The sequence below is a fragment of the Polistes fuscatus genome, unplaced genomic scaffold (genome assembly GCF_010416935.1).
Source record: "Polistes fuscatus isolate 324 unplaced genomic scaffold, CU_Pfus_HIC Scaffold11, whole genome shotgun sequence".
NCBI lineage: Eukaryota > Metazoa > Arthropoda > Insecta > Hymenoptera > Vespidae > Polistes > Polistes fuscatus.
The window spans coordinates 161,584-177,348 of NW_025113009.1; the positions used below are offsets into that span (position 1 = coordinate 161,584).

At 29.5% G+C, this 15,765-nt stretch overlaps 3 protein-coding genes across 3 annotated transcripts; 2 read left to right on the plus strand and 1 right to left on the minus strand.

Annotated features, from left to right (window-relative positions):
• The first annotated feature begins 286 nt into the window (after positions 1–286).
• On the plus strand, positions 287–2,212 carry LOC122526237 (translin). Its single transcript, XM_043649522.1, has 5 exons — positions 287–569; positions 1,007–1,106; positions 1,278–1,493; positions 1,568–1,647; positions 1,720–2,212. Exons 1-5 carry the CDS (start codon positions 498–500, stop codon positions 1,954–1,956), a joined length of 705 nt encoding a protein of 234 aa, XP_043505457.1. The 5' UTR covers positions 287–497; the 3' UTR covers positions 1,957–2,212.
• Positions 2,213–2,504: 292 nt separating this feature from the next.
• LOC122526571 (glyoxylate/hydroxypyruvate reductase A-like) lies at positions 2,505–4,396 on the minus strand. Its single transcript, XM_043650072.1, has 4 exons — positions 4,000–4,396; positions 3,274–3,648; positions 2,826–3,190; positions 2,505–2,742 (listed from the first exon to the last, which is right to left on the minus strand). Exons 1-4 carry the CDS (start codon positions 4,094–4,096, stop codon positions 2,611–2,613), a joined length of 969 nt encoding a protein of 322 aa, XP_043506007.1. The 5' UTR covers positions 4,097–4,396; the 3' UTR covers positions 2,505–2,610.
• On the plus strand, positions 3,751–12,123 carry LOC122526570 (enhancer of polycomb homolog 1). Its single transcript, XM_043650071.1, has 11 exons — positions 3,751–3,960; positions 4,743–5,442; positions 6,430–6,568; positions 6,687–6,928; positions 7,182–7,438; positions 7,522–7,657; positions 7,744–8,046; positions 8,273–8,424; positions 8,502–8,636; positions 8,758–9,726; positions 9,943–12,123. Exons 2-11 carry the CDS (start codon positions 5,290–5,292, stop codon positions 10,058–10,060), a joined length of 2,604 nt encoding a protein of 867 aa, XP_043506006.1. The 5' UTR covers positions 3,751–3,960; positions 4,743–5,289; the 3' UTR covers positions 10,061–12,123.
• The last annotated feature ends 3,642 nt before the right edge of the window (positions 12,124–15,765 follow it).

The window sequence follows — 15,765 nt, forward strand, 5'->3', positions numbered from 1 at the left end:
ATCAAATAGAAGTATATGATACGAAAACTTGCGACTAATTTTTAATTAAATAATAAAGGTAACAAATAATTTATATACTTATATACTTTTTTCTTTGCAAATTAATAATTTGATTTATACACTAAAATATGTACAGTTATTTTTTATAAGTAAAAAAAATGCTGCCATTTTTTATGCGCTTTTTCCATCATATTTGAAATTCGCGATATCTTTCTGTGTATGTTAACTAATGTTTAATATATCAAATTTTATTAATAAACTCTTTACGCGTTGTTCTCCTTTTATAAAGATGATAGAAATATGAAAAAAATATAATAAAAGTTCGAATTTGACGAGGAAGTAAGAACTTGATAAATGTATTGTCGCGCCATCTGTGGGAATAATTTTTTATTAACAATCAATACGAAGCACAACAAAACAGATTTGTACGTCGAAGTTTTATTCTGCTGCTGATATTTCGTATAAAAATTGTTTATTTATAACGTATTAGCAACGAAATGGCCGAAGAAGTATCACAAATTTTTAATGCATTTCAAGATTATTTAAATAATGAACAAGAAATACGCGAGGTTTGTATTAATTATAACTTTATCCAAATTTTTGAGGTTACGCGCTAAGTACAATTTTTTATCTTCGTTTATAAATGTTTTTGTTTGTGATATAAATAATAAATTATTTATTAAATTAAGAGAAAACAATACATTTTTATAATAATTTTGATAAATTATCTCTTTATTTTATTTTAAACCGTTTACCAATGATATATATCATAAATTGTTTCATATTGACATACATTAGGCGTCATTGATCTCTTCGATTTGATTGCATTGAAATGAATTGTAATGAACAATTATCAATATATGAAATTATTTGAACTTTGTTGATGAAAGTGAAAATCTGTGCGAGAATCAAATTAATTCATTAAAAATGTTTATTTTGTTTATATATATATATATACATATAATATGGATTTATTATGATTAAATTAATAATTGTTTCATGAAAGGAAATTCGTCTTATTGTGAGGGAAATTGAGAAGAGTGCCAGGGATATTCTGATGATACTACAAAATATTCATAATGAAAATTCTATGGAAGAGAACATAAGTATGTGTTTTTTTGTACAATCTACTTTATGTCAAACGACAAAAATATCACATTCAGAGTTGATACATTTCAATTGACTTCGTAAATCATAATTGTTAGTAATTGAATATTTATATTATTAAACATTGATGCTAATTTAGAATTAAACTACTTACTGTTTTGTTATTTCAGTTGTCTCACAGTATTGTGCAAAAGCCAGAGAATTATTTGAAGATGTACGCAAGCAATATGCTGAACTTGCTAAAATTGTTCCAAAGGATCAGTATTATCGATTTAATGATCAATGGCGTTTTGTCACTCAACGATTATGTTTCTTAGCTTCATTAACTGTATATTTGGAAGTCAAAATATTGGCGACTAAAGATACTGTTGCTGAAATATTGGGAAGTATGTATCGCAAATTTAAATTATGTTTTAAAATTCATATCCTTATAGAGATTTAATTTCGGTCATATTTTCAGTTAAGAATAATCGAGAAGACGGCTTTCATTTAGATCTAGAAGATTTTCTGATGGGTTTACTTCAATTATCAGCGGAATTGGTACTTGTAATTCTATATCTATTTCTTACTTTGTTCGTAAACAAATTTAATTTTTTCATTCTATTTGTGTAGAGCCGCTTTGCAGTAAACAGTGTCACAAATGGTGATTATAACCGGCCCATAGAAATAGCCAAATTTGTGAATGAACTAAACGCAGGTTTTAGACTTCTAAATTTAAAAAATGATGCTCTAAGAAAACGATTTGATGCCTTGAAATATAACGTAAAGAAAATTGAAGAAGTAGTATACGATCTTAGCATTCGTGGTTTAAAACCTACTACACAGCCAAGTCCTCAAGAAATTGAGTAAGTGGTATGCTTAATTTGAATTATTTTACATTAAGTTCTTTCGACGTATATATGTAAAAATAAAAAAGAAACAGACTAAGCAACACTATGTAATTTTTTTATAAATAACGGAGTATTTATAATGATACAACAAATTATTATGTACAGTAGTATGTTCAATTAACGATTGTTTATATACCGCAATTGGCATATTTCTTTACATCCTGTAATATTTACTTTACAAAAATTATGAAAAATAAGATTTCTTTTCTTCTCTATATTTATTTATTTATTTGTATTAAATTAATTTCTAATGCATTTATTGCTACATCGTGACACATTTAATATACAGACAGCCATTAAACAATTGTAGGGACTACGCAGAGATATTTTGTAAATTATTTTTGCACAGAATAACTACATTATTTGTTTATAATGTAATATATTCATACATTAATATATATAAAAGAACGTTTACTTTTCTTTTCTTTACAAAGTGTTATATAAAAGTAAGTATATATATATATATATTACAGAAATATTAACAAACATGATCAATGATATAAGAAATATTTTAGTCATTGTCATGTTTACTTATTTTGCCAATGATAATTATTTTTATCCACAATAGGAGTTTATATTATTACAAATATGTATGACAAGTAATTGAAAATAATTAATAACCCGCTTGATAATTAAAACTATTCGGTATAGGTTCACCATTTTTGTATTTTGTATAGTTTTCTGCAAACAGTCTAGCAACATCTTGTGGACGTGTCACACCGGAAATATGTGGTGAAATAGTTACCTATGAAAATCAAATAATAGTATTTATGAAGTTACGAATATCTCGTAGAATAAAGTATATTTATTTATAGAAATAATTCTAACATTTGATAAATGCCATAATTTACTGCTTTTTGGTAATGGTTCTTCTTGAAAAACATCTAAAATTGCAGCGTGTATCCATTTGCGTTCCAAAGCATTTATAAGATCTGCTTCGTCAATAATCGTTCCACGACCGATATTAATAAATACAGCCTTGCGATCCTTACAATGTTCCAGAATATTCCCATTTAAAAGTCCAATTGTATTTTTAGTAGTAGGTAATACGTTTATAATGTAATCACAGTTTTTTAATATATCAGGTAATAGGTCTGTTGTTCTATGTTCGTCTATGTAATTTAAATGTTCGTTTAAAGGAGTGCGTGTCATTCCCCAAACCGTGGCCCCAAATATTTTTAAATTTTGCGCAACTGTTGAAATTATAAATTACTATTTGATATAAAATCAACTTTATTACTATAATATGACTAAAGAATATAATATATGTCCTTACTAAATTTTCCGATATTTCCCAATCCTAAAATGCCTATATTTAAATCACAAATTAATCTATGATCATGTATTTTGTCATCCCTTATCCAATCTGCCTTTTTTTGATTTTCATATTGGTGTTTTTGATCTCGTTCAAAGTTCACAATATGCGCTATTACATATTCCGACATAGCTAAACCAAAACTTTGATCAGTAAAGCGCGAAAGAATAAAATTCAATGGTTCTTCTTGAATAAATGGAATTAATTTATCCAATCCTGCCCACGTTGATTGTACCCATTGAAGTTTTGGTAATTTTCCCAAATATGGTATTAATAAATCGCAATCGCTCACCAATATTTCTGCCTTGTTGAGTTTTGATAAAGCATTGTCTTTTTCTAAATGAACACAATCTATTTTTATCAAAATATATTATAACGACATGAATGCTTTTATCAAATTATATATGCATTTATTTATCAAATATAAAGAAAAGAAAAAGAAAGTGAACGTAAAGTCATAAAAAAATTAAAAATAAAAAACGCGGCAATATTTGAATTGAATACAAATGGATTCCCGCCATGCGTAAATTTGGAGTGGGGGAATATGCAATTTCATGTTGTGACGATTGGTGGATTACTGTGTTTCGTAGATCTTAACACGTGCTCGGAAGAGCTGTCGTCGTACGCATAACATAGCAAGGTGCAAAGGTACGTTATTATAGCAATCATGATCTATCTTTTGAATACCTGACAAAACATCGTAGATAGTTAGATTTGGAAGACGAGTACGAAGATGATGTGATAACTTTGGAATAGTGGATAAAACTGCTATAACCTGCGCCATGTCATATGCACAAATGCCTGTTCCACCTTCCTGAATAACTACGCAAGTCAATACACATACAAACAGGATATTTGATAAATGATCTGAAACTTTTATCAATAATTTCTGTTTACACCAAAGTATACAATAACAATTGTCGTAGAATAACAAATTTTTTTTCCTTTTTTACAATCTATCAGAAAGTATTTGTAAATGTTCAAGATATCCACGTATTTATGAACACATGCGCACAACTTAAGAACAACAAATTTGAATTTATTCATAAAACCTTATAAAATACATTTTTCTTATTGGTAATATCTTCGTGCGATTGGCTTTAGCACAATTATTTTTCGTAAATATAAATTTAAAATATATTTAGATTAAATATAGAATTTTGAAGGAAATCAAAAAATTGAAAAAATAAAAATTAGGATACCTAATTTTTTTATTACGGAGTAACGAAAATATAATGGAAATTAATTTTATCATATTTATCTTTGTTAAGTATATAAAATATTTGACTTAAAAAAGAACTGTATTTAGTTGTAAAACGACGAGAATCGATACATAGATCGTCTTAGTTCCCATTTCTAATGAAAAATAAGAAGAAGAAAGAAAGAAAGAAAGAAAGAAAGAATGTAACGTAAAAATATTATCATTACAGAGTGGAAAGGTGAATCACATGAAGAAGGAAGCTATTGAATTGTTCATAAAGTAAGAAGGATCTACAGTGGTACGAGCGCAGTAAAAATTCAAAGAAAAAAAGAAAAAATCATAAACGACGCGTATATACATTCGCGATTAATGTGAATGGAAATTCGGCTTGTGACAGAGCGTACTTCCAACAGACTCGTGGATTCTCGACAGGTCGATTCCCGCGCGACTCGTGTCGAATCCCGGAACTGTTTGGGCTGAACGTGTTAAATGGCTGTGCGTCGGCCATGATGGCTTTGAGCAGGGACCGTGTCACGCAAACATGTTTTCAAAGTGATATATTTCGTTTGGTGACTGAGTGACCGTGTTCCAGCGCGATGGCCGGAGAACGATGAGGCCCTGAGCGCTCTCTGTGCCGGGTAATACGGCCTCTGGGCCCCTAAACAGGCCCAATTAAATTCACGTTCAGTAAGCCCGAGGCCCGAACCGACCCGACTGGCCTCACGGTACGAGCCAACCAATTTGGTTGTCAACACGCGAGAGTCACTCGCCTCAAGATGAGCAAGCTGTCGTTCAGGGCTCGTGCCCTGGACGTCTCCAAGCCAATGCCGATCTATATGGCTGAAGAATTGCCAGATTTGCCTGATTATTCGGCCATTAATCGCGCAGTGCCCCAAATGCCCAGCGGCATGGAAAAGGAGGAGGAATGCGTAAGTTGACTGTCCAGCCCTCGTTCCAGTATGTTTTCCACAACGGCCATCTTACATTCGATTGTGTTTTCACAAACAACCGTAAGATGGCATTACATATCGTTCTTCTATTCTTTCAATAAAAATTTTTACTTTTTTCCTTTTATTCGTTATTGTTTACTTATTTTTTAAACATTTTTATTTTATAAGAACATCTACTTTTCTATCTTCCCATGATTTGACAGTTGTCACGCAATATTTTTCATGAAATAACATTATCAGTACAGATGAAACTGATGCAGATACTTGTTGTCACCAAATTTTTAGTATTTCTTTAATTTATTATTTTCAAACAGTTTATTTAGAAATTCTTCATCTTTTCCTAACTATTTTATTATCTTACATATTATTTATATGTAGAAAGAGTTTATACTTTTATGCATTTATAATAGGTCTGCTCGATTTAATCAACAAAATCCTTACTTTTATTGTCGTCTCTGTAACTTATTTGTTGTATTTTATTTATCGAATAGCTTAACAAGATGTCAATGTCGTCAAAATAAAAATGAGTTCTATTTTAAAGTTTGATAATACAAACTAACCAATTTGACGCATTGAATTTCTTTATATTGATAAAAGTATATTGTCGTAAAGTAAGAAGTTCCGCTGCTCAAAGTTTTTGCTGTAATGTTAACCGATATTGATCTTTAGCAGTTATTTAGAATAGAAGAAGAATGTACTTGAAATAAATATCACAAAATATACATATTCATATATCTCATAATATTATAGCAAGAATAAGATGATAAATTCATATGAATCAAATGTTTTTATTTAATATTTGAATATATTATTATTTTATTCATATTAGAAAAATTTATCTGTTTCTTACAAAAAATGTGAATAATAATGAACATATGAAAAACATCGTATACGAATAATATATATGTAACTGTAATAATATCTATATATAAGTGCATATAGATTATTTATATTTTTTATGTAAAGGAACATCATCTTCAAAGGGCAATATGTACGGGTTTAATCATTCCTACCCCTGAAGTTACTGACTTGGCAGATGTTGAAGCTTATGACAAAATATATCCTGCTGATTGCAAGTTGCCTCGTCAACTTATTCATATGCAACGTATGTATGGTTGAACTTCTATACATACATCGTGTATATGTATTTATTTATAAATATGTGTTTATATGTATATATTTATAAGTCAAATATTTTTATTTGTATAATTTTTTGTTGATAGCCTTTGCAATGGAGCAAGATATACCAGACTACGATATGGATTCAGAAGATGAAAAATGGGTTGCTGTTCAAAGTCGTAAAATGGATATAACTCCGCTTCAATTCGAAGAGATGATGGATCGATTAGAAAAGAGTTCAGGCCAAAATGTAGTTACCCTTAACGAAGCTAAAGCACTCTTAAAAGAGGATGATGATCTTATTATTTCAGTGTTTGATTATTGGTTAAACAAACGACTTAATACAGTAAGTTTATATAATGTTTTGAAAATAGCAAAGATATGATTACATTTCACAGCTTATCGAATATAAGACATATTATTAGAAATAATAATACTGTCAATGAACTAAATGCTATGCCAGTCCCTATGTACTGATCTTAGACTTTCTGTCCAGGCCACGTTGGTTGCTAATGGCCAACATTTTTATGTTTTTTTTTATGGCTAATAGATGTTGTGTTAAACAACAAATATTTAATAAAATATTATTTAATTTGCAGCAACATCCTTTATTATTAACTGTCAAAACGGAGCATCGACTAGGTTCAGCTGCCAATAATCCTTACTTAGCATTTAGACGCAGAACAGAAAAAATGCAAACACGTAAGATTCGTAAAAATGATGAAACAAGTTATGAAAAAATGCTCAAGTTGCGAAGAGATCTTAGTAGGGCTGTCACGCTACTCGAATTGGTAAAACGTCGAGAAAAAACGAAACGAGAACATTTGCACCTTACAATAGAAGTTTACGAAAAGAGGTTTGTTTCTTGTATCCTGACATATTGATTCTTTTTTTATATGTAACGTTTAAACTAATAAATTTTTTAAATATCATACGTAGGTATCAAGCGCAAGATTTTAATGGTCAGATTTTAGCAGAAGTATCTGCATTAAAAACTCCAAGACCAGCATTCACTCCGCTTTTTACCAATCAATTTGGAGTTCATCAAAATTGGGCAAATAAAGTTAGTAATAAAGTGAGTAATTTTTTTCTTTAAAAGATATTTTTTTCTTTAAAACTAATCATTGAATAATAATATTTTGTATATATTTATTTCATTAGGATGAAGTTGTTACTAGAAAAGAAAAGAGGCAATATAAGAAGCGGAAACATAAAACAGACAGTAGAGGAGGTAGCCTCGACGAAACTGGTATACGTGGTGGAACAGGCAGTGGAGGAGGCCGAGGAAATCGAGCAGGAGTATTAGGAAGTGGACTGGATCCTTTACTAAGTTCTGACGAAGACAGTCCTCTTCCATCACATTCTCATTCTCAACCTTCTCTTCCCTCGGATAGGGATGACGAGGATACTACTGACGAGGGCCAATACGTCTTTCGACGAAATAGAAATAGCACTTATCTACCTGTTAGTACAATTAATTATTTTGAAGACTATAATCTATACGAAAATATTCGAAAACTTGTATTATGCATTTTACATTACGTTACGTATTATTCATAATTATTAACTTTTCGAATTTATCTAACAGCCAATTTTTCCTTGCAACGTTCTTGCAACGTTCTTACAAAATGCGAAACAGTTTTAATGTTCATTTTTTCAGAATTATAAATATAGAGCATTTTGTTTACAGCCTGTATTAGGTGGATTTGGAAATTGGCCTTGGTGTGATAAACGTGAAGGAGGTCTGGCTGATAAGAAGTATAGGTTCGCTCTCACCAGCATTAGTAAACCAGTACCTAAATGTATTGGTCTTGCTAGAAGAAGACTTGGTCGAGGTGGCAGGTGCTGTTATAATGATTCATTTAAAGAGATAAATTTTTTGTTCCTTTTCTGATATTCATTTGTACAATATATTTCAGAGTTATACTGGATCGCTGTACTTCGAATATGGATGATATGTGGTCTTCGTTAGATTTTACGATACACGAACAAAAACGTGAGGCTACAGACTCAAATACAACTGCCACAAATAGTACGCCTATTAAGAAAGAATGGTACGAGTCAATTACCAATTCATGTCATAACAATAATACATTACTTGGTTTATTAATGTGATATATACTAATACTGCTATATTATTAAGAAATATATTATCGACTATTTATTAACAATCAGGCTACACTTTCGACCAAAGACTCCGCCTGAGTCGGTGCACAGTCCAAGCGAGGAAAGTAGTGACACAGACTCGGATGGAGAACCAGTGTTATCTCCATCGAAACCACTTCCATATCCATTCCCACCTGAAGCAACGTCAATATGCGTGGAAGTGGAACCTGAACGTGTGGGTGACGAGTCACCATTTACTTCAGAATTTAACATTGCAGATTATTTCTCAGTGGATGCTCTATCAGACTTTGATCTTGCGGTAGCAAGTGTAAACGGTAGTGCGTGCGTTAGTGGGTTGTCGGACAATAGCTCCAGCGATTTGCGGACAGACGAGCTGGGCAGCTCACATTTTCTAGTGACACCATTATGCAGCAATATATTTGCGCAGCCTGTGACACAACCGAGCCGGCCTCAGTGCAGTAGTGGTGGTTCTAGTGTTGTAAATACTTCAAGTTCTTCAGTCCCATCGTCTTCTTCGTGTGTGACCAATCAAGCAATGACACTGAGTACCGTATCTACGCAATGTACAAGTGTTGCGATAGAGACACAGTCGAATAATCAGTCCAGGCAACACAGACAATTACCCTATAACAGTAACGCTGCTTCTTTATTATCTAAATCTCTGACTAGTCCAACAAATAATAGAAATGGCGGTAATTGTGGAAATGGTGGAAGTGCAGGAGTTAGAGTGTTTAGTGCAACCACCACACCTAGTGGTACCATTACAAACTTTGGTAATGGCCATCAAAATGGGCCTTTATCGCATATAAGCAACTCAAATAACCTGCCAAACAGTACTCATGTTGTGAACAATCAGCCGACAATAGTTCTACCACAGAAACATCCGCCGTCCAATCTGTTGCCTGGCCTTATTTCGCAAAGTAAATTAGCAAGTATTGCAAGACAGCAACAGCAACAAACGCAAAGTCAGGCACAACAAATCCCAACGTCCGGGGAAATTACGCTTAATAGTAATAGGTAAGTCTTTATCAATTATATTATTTTTACTTCTCTAATATAATTCTTATCGTAATACATTTTTAGCCATCATTAAATTGAAATATATGTTGATTCATTGATTTATTTACATGCGAGATGATAATTATTGTCTTTGAAGACAAATTAAATGCATATAAAGTTGTCATTATACATATACGCATATATATACTAGATTATCCCTACTATGTTTTATAGTGAAAGTTTGAATCTGGAGGTGGATGGAGTGGAAAATTCACCCTGTGAGACCAAATCACAACAGCAACAACTTGTCCGGGCAAACAAAACGAATTCATTGGCAATGGAAGTGACATGATGCCTACTGTTGGCACCCCTGTTGCTACCAACACGTTATCAGGGGCTTTGCTAACTTTATCTAGCCCATGTCTGGCTGACAATGGGAAATGAATATTGATGTCTTGTTTAACGCAAACAATGGTACGGCTGAGTACAATTGCAAAATTGTTTTGATCAGTTTTCTCCTGTGGTGAAAGTATGATTATCGGAATAGTATAAATGTTATGAAAAATATTGCCTTTAGCTCTGGCCTGAAAAAAAGATAAAAAAAAACATTTTAATTAATTTATTTTTTTCTTCTTTTCTTACCATATGAACAAACGGTCAGTGCTATGCATGTTAGTCCGTATTTTGCAAACTATAGTTTAATAATCATATCATAATACACACATGTTCTTTTTGGAACAATTAAATTATATTAGACAAATTTAATTTTCTAAAATCATAGAAATTTCTGTGGTAATTTCCTATGCTTTTAATGCAAAGAAGAACGTTCAATAAATTACGATACACATTTTCCTTTTTCTTTTTACATAAATATGTATTTATTGATTATGCAAGAGGTAGTGCATTCTTCTTCAAATAATTTCAAATAACAAATGATCTTATAATTACAATTTGTCGAACAAACGCAGTAGGAATGAATTTAATTAAATTCATTCAAGTTTATTAGTGCTATGAAATTAAAACGCTATGAGTATAATAAATAATAAACGTAATTTATTTACTTATACACATGTTTTCAAAGGATCATAATATTGTTGATATTTTTGTGCGAGTTCAATACTCTAAGATTGTAAGCAATGCAATCAAAAATAGTCATATATTGGAGTTCATAGAAAATAATATAATTTTGCAATCTGATTGATAAAACCATTTGTGTATTAAAAAAAAGTGCTAAAAGTGTATCTTATAATCACTGCTTATGTCGCAAGCTTTCTCAAACACAGCATTCATTGAAATGAGATGATACGAGGGGTAATATAATATACCACAGAAATAATAACGATCAGTAGAGTTATTAATATGTTTTATAAATAATTTGCATATATGGCGATAAATTCTTAATATCAAATCTTGTGGAAATCTATTGGCAAATATATTTTGCTTAGTTGTACAATATACATAATCTCTTCAGACTTCAAGTTTGTCATTCATAAAAATAACAGTTTTGTAATTACTTGTACAATTATAAATCCAAAACTAATCATTTTATTCTATTTACCACAGCTTTAAAAAAAAAAAGAAAGAAACATTTAGAAACAGAGAAAGGAATAATTTATTTTTTTATTATATTGTATAATTACTTCATTGCTGTACATAGAATTGTTTTGAGTACCGCGTTTTAAAGAAGGTGTTTCTTCATATATATCATGATATATTAAAGCGCTTGAAGGCTGTGAAATATTAAAGCTATTACTGTCAAGTCATTTAAAAGGACATTAAAATCTTTCTACGCAAGATGCATTATCAATGAATATATTATGTATGAAATTTTTTGTATTACTAGATGACAATGGATTATATTGAAAAATAAGTAGATTCTAATTTTATTCAAATGTTGCGTTTGAGAAGCTTGTATTACACACAACTGTGAAAGAATGCTATCTTTAGAATACCTAATACAATAAGCCTTTCGTGTTGTACATTGCAAACATGTATATTGACCTATAATTGCAAAATTTAACAATTAAACACACTAAAGAAAGGGTTGTTTACGGGTATTCACCTGTTAGCAGCAAAACGCGAGAAATTACAAGAGAAAAATTAATTTACAAAAAGTAAAAGTTTTTCTTTCAATCATTTACATGTATATCTCTTATATATGATGACTGTAAATTCTTGCTAAGGAAAATTTCTTGTCTATGAAAAAAAATCAATGCATAGATAAACAGTTTGGAATTTCCATGTATCACAAAACCCACATTTGTGATGCTCTCTTCCTCTTAGTATATTTTATATGACTGTCTCCCTTTCTGTACAATTTTATTGATGTATATCAAGATAAAACGTTAAGGGCAAATATTTTTTATAAAGGACAAGAATAGAATTAAACGTATCTTATTTTGGATGTAATAATTTTAAAAAGGAAAAAAAAATCATTAATCGTGACAGTGACAGAGAATCACTTAATCTCTAGATTCTCGTCCATTTCTCTAATTTAAAATATAAATTTAATTTACTTTGCGTGTAATTATTTTTTCAAAATTCATTTTTTCTATTTTCGTAATTTTACTTTTTCATCATGTATTCAAAAAAAAACGATATAAAAAATTCAAAGTAAACTATTATATTTCTCAACTCATAATTGTAATAATATTTGCTATGTAATCTTGTGTAAAATCAAATAGCACTGTATTTTATGATACTGTAAAAAAATATTGTGATCAATTCGAAGCAATTTATGCAAAATATTATAGGCCATTGCTCAACTAATAATTTATCATCATTATTCAAGATATAGGAGTATGTAACAGATAATCTCATCAACTTTTCACATATTTAAATATTGATTTTTGTTCTTAATGGTCAATAAAAATGCTTAGTGCCAGCCGTAACGCAAGACAGAAAAAGTATGATTATGGTGCAAATATTTCGAAATGTAGGGAGACTTATTAAAAATCATAATAAGAAACAAAAACAAAAAAAAGATATATTGTACATATAAAAATAATTACGCTTATTGTATCCTTACTTTTAGGTAATTAACTAAATAATTGTAATTAATGTTGTTGTGGTAGGCACACAGCGGATGTGTATGAAAAATTTATGAATTTAAAACAATTTTAGAGAAGGAGTAATAAAGAAATTTTATCCTGGATAGAACTTATTATTTTGTAAAAGAACACATTGCCTATTATATATTATCTAACATTTTCTAAAATTTCATTTCTGCTCCATATTTGTACATATATTTTTAGAAACATGATTATTTCTCTCGTTTTTCTCAGATTTATCATTGAGCATGAAGGTTCTATTCTTTTGTACATCCTCGTCTTTTATACGGTATACTATTAAGTAATATCGCTAATTTTGTCAATTTTGCATTGTCAATTTTTTGCATTTTCTTCTGTTTCAATTTATCATTATGTGTTGGGAATCTTCCGCTAAATGAATTTATGAGAAGAACAAGCGATGTTTGGAGAACTATCCAAAAAGATTCTTGTAAAAAACTAATTTGTTTATTTAGTTGAAAACGCTTTAAACGAAATATAGTGGTACATGGATTTTTATATAAAATTTATTAATGTTACATTTACCCAATAGTATCTTTGAATAAAACATCAAGAATTATCGAAGTTTAATCGCTCAAACCAAAGACTGAGTTTGCTTTATATTTCTGGTTTGGTAGACACGAAATTTCACTATAATGTCAAGGCTGATTAAATTGTTTAATTAAAGACAAATTAAACAATTATTCATTACAATTAATAAAATACATGTGTATATGCGCATAAGCTACATTTTCATTTTATTGAAAAATTTATCTATAAATCTACAAAAAAATTGTTTACGAAGTTGGCATTATAAAATAGTGAAATATCGTGTTCCCAATTCGCTGCATTGACAAGATATATAATAGTAGATTACTTAGATTTAAGCCAAATCAATGCAACTTTACAGAGCGATTGGATGATTCAAACTAATTCATATAAATGATTATATGAAAAAATAAAAGGAACTTATAGTTAGACCGTCTGTGAAGAGAAGTTCCACAAATTTTATGCATTAACTTCTATAATAATGCTGGCAGGCATCAAAGTGCAGTGTATCCACTATATATAAATATATATATATATATATGTGTATATGTATATGTATATATATATAAATACATATATGTTTGTGTGTATATAAATATATATATTTATATATATAATTTTATTCTATGAATACAGTAGAACTTCTATGTCGCTGTGCGACAGGAAGATTTTATTGGAAAGTCTCTCCTACCAAAGCTCTGCTTTGAACAAAGTTTGTCAAGTGTATAGAGAATTCTTCTCAAAAATGTACGGTTGGAGGATGATGTAAAAGGAAAATACTAGATTCTATGTATTTAGAAAATTTATTCCAGACAACTTTCAACTTATTCAACATAAACATTTGTACTCGTACTATCTGTTAACACTTCTTTCTATATATGCACGTATACGAAGTAATCTTAATAAGTTCAAACATAATAAAATTAAATATTTAATACAAACAATGCAAGAAACGCGCGATTGTAAATTATATTTTTTAAATTTTCTAAAATGTTAAGTCAGTTTAATATTTTTTCAAATGCATCAGTCATAATCGTAAGTTTCTAGGCGACTTGGTTAAGTGACTTTATTATTTTTCAATTTACTCCGTATAATAGCATTAAGGCTGAGGTGTTATAAGATAGATGAGTTATATTTCCTACGAAATATGTATAGAGATTGAAACTTAACTATTGTTTAGTATTAATATGCATAAGTATTGTGATTAACACTTGACTCTAGTAGGCAATGTAACTAATTGAATGTATATAAGTCAATTTACGGGTTGCATTTTGACTATTAAATATACTATAATTGTATAACTCTCAAAAATTGGCATAACCATAACATACCAATTCTTGTACATATTCATACATATATATATATATAAATACATGTATGCATACGCATAATTATAAACCTGTGCATAGAGATCTAATACATTAATATATTTATCTATATACGTAAATATATTAATGTATATTATATTTGTTATGTACAGATATCTATGATTATACTTATGTATACGCACACATTATACAAATAAACAGACATCAGACATATAGAAGAATCAGAAAACGAGAGAAAGAGTGAATGAAAGAGAGAAAGAGAGAGAGAGAAAGAGCGAGTGAGTGAGCGAATAAGAGAAATAGAGAGAGAGAGGAAGAGAATGAGAGAGGAAAAGAGAAAATGGAATATATTAGAATGAATATTTGCTATAGATTAATTTTTTTGCATATCCACGTCAATAGGTCGTATACCTGTTTCCTTTGCCTATTCTATTTATACTGCATCATGTACGTTTTCTATGCTGTACAATGTTAAAATGTTACTTTAAAGTGAATGGTCTTTCTTTTTTTTTTCTTCTTCTTCTTTATATTATAAAACGCAAAGCTTCTCTTCTTAAAGGGAGAGTACATTGTTATGTTTTAATTATAGTGATCATGGAAAAAAGTGAATATATATATATTTGCATATATATTTGCATATATATTGCATATATACATATATATATATTGCAAAATAAAAATTGGCAAAGCGAATATTGCTGCAAAATAAATTCAGACTATATCAGGCTTACAATTCTTTTTCTTATTCTTTTTATTTTTTAAACCAATCCACCTAGGTTCAAAATATAAAAAAAAATTCTTTTTTTCTTCTTTTTAATTTACTCTTAAACAAAAGTAAAAGGAGGTAAGTTTACGTAGAATTAATAATCATTATCATGATTGTTTACATAATTAAAAAAAAACAATAATAAATCTTGTAAAGTATTTTAATTAAATATTTTACCTATTTATTATAATTGCATGTGCATTTAAAATAACGAATACACTTATTATGACATCGTTAAAGGCGGGAGTAAACAAAAATTTTTAACACACTATTGTGGAATAAATAAAATTATTTAATTGTGAATATTAATTACCTGTTACGTAAAAGTTGCTTTTCTTAAGAAAGATTTTAAAATGAAAAATGAAAA

What these genes read in the sequence shown, in the direction of transcription:
- LOC122526237 (XM_043649522.1), top strand. Translation starts at nt 498, where the DNA reads ATGGCCGAAGAAGTATCACAAATTTTTAATGCATTTCAAGATTATTTA. An exon ending in ATGAACAAGAAATACGCGAG is followed by an intron (nt 570 to 1,006) that starts GTTTGTATTAAT and finishes GTTTCATGAAAG; the next exon opens with GAAATTCGTCTTATTGTGAG. An exon ending in TTCTATGGAAGAGAACATAA is followed by an intron (nt 1,107 to 1,277) that starts GTATGTGTTTTT and finishes TTGTTATTTCAG; the next exon opens with TTGTCTCACAGTATTGTGCA.
- LOC122526571 (XM_043650072.1), bottom strand. Translation starts at nt 4,096, where the DNA reads ATGGCGCAGGTTATAGCAGTTTTATCCACTATTCCAAAGTTATCACAT. An exon ending in TATCTACGATGTTTTGTCAG is followed by an intron (nt 3,649 to 3,999) that starts GTATTCAAAAGA and finishes GTGTTCATTTAG; the next exon opens with AAAAAGACAATGCTTTATCA. An exon ending in GGGAAATATCGGAAAATTTA is followed by an intron (nt 3,191 to 3,273) that starts GTAAGGACATAT and finishes TAATTTCAACAG; the next exon opens with TTGCGCAAAATTTAAAAATA.
- LOC122526570 (XM_043650071.1), top strand. Translation starts at nt 5,290, where the DNA reads ATGAGCAAGCTGTCGTTCAGGGCTCGTGCCCTGGACGTCTCCAAGCCA. An exon ending in ATAGAAGTTTACGAAAAGAG is followed by an intron (nt 7,439 to 7,521) that starts GTTTGTTTCTTG and finishes TATCATACGTAG; the next exon opens with GTATCAAGCGCAAGATTTTA. An exon ending in ATTACGCTTAATAGTAATAG is followed by an intron (nt 9,727 to 9,942) that starts GTAAGTCTTTAT and finishes TATGTTTTATAG; the next exon opens with TGAAAGTTTGAATCTGGAGG.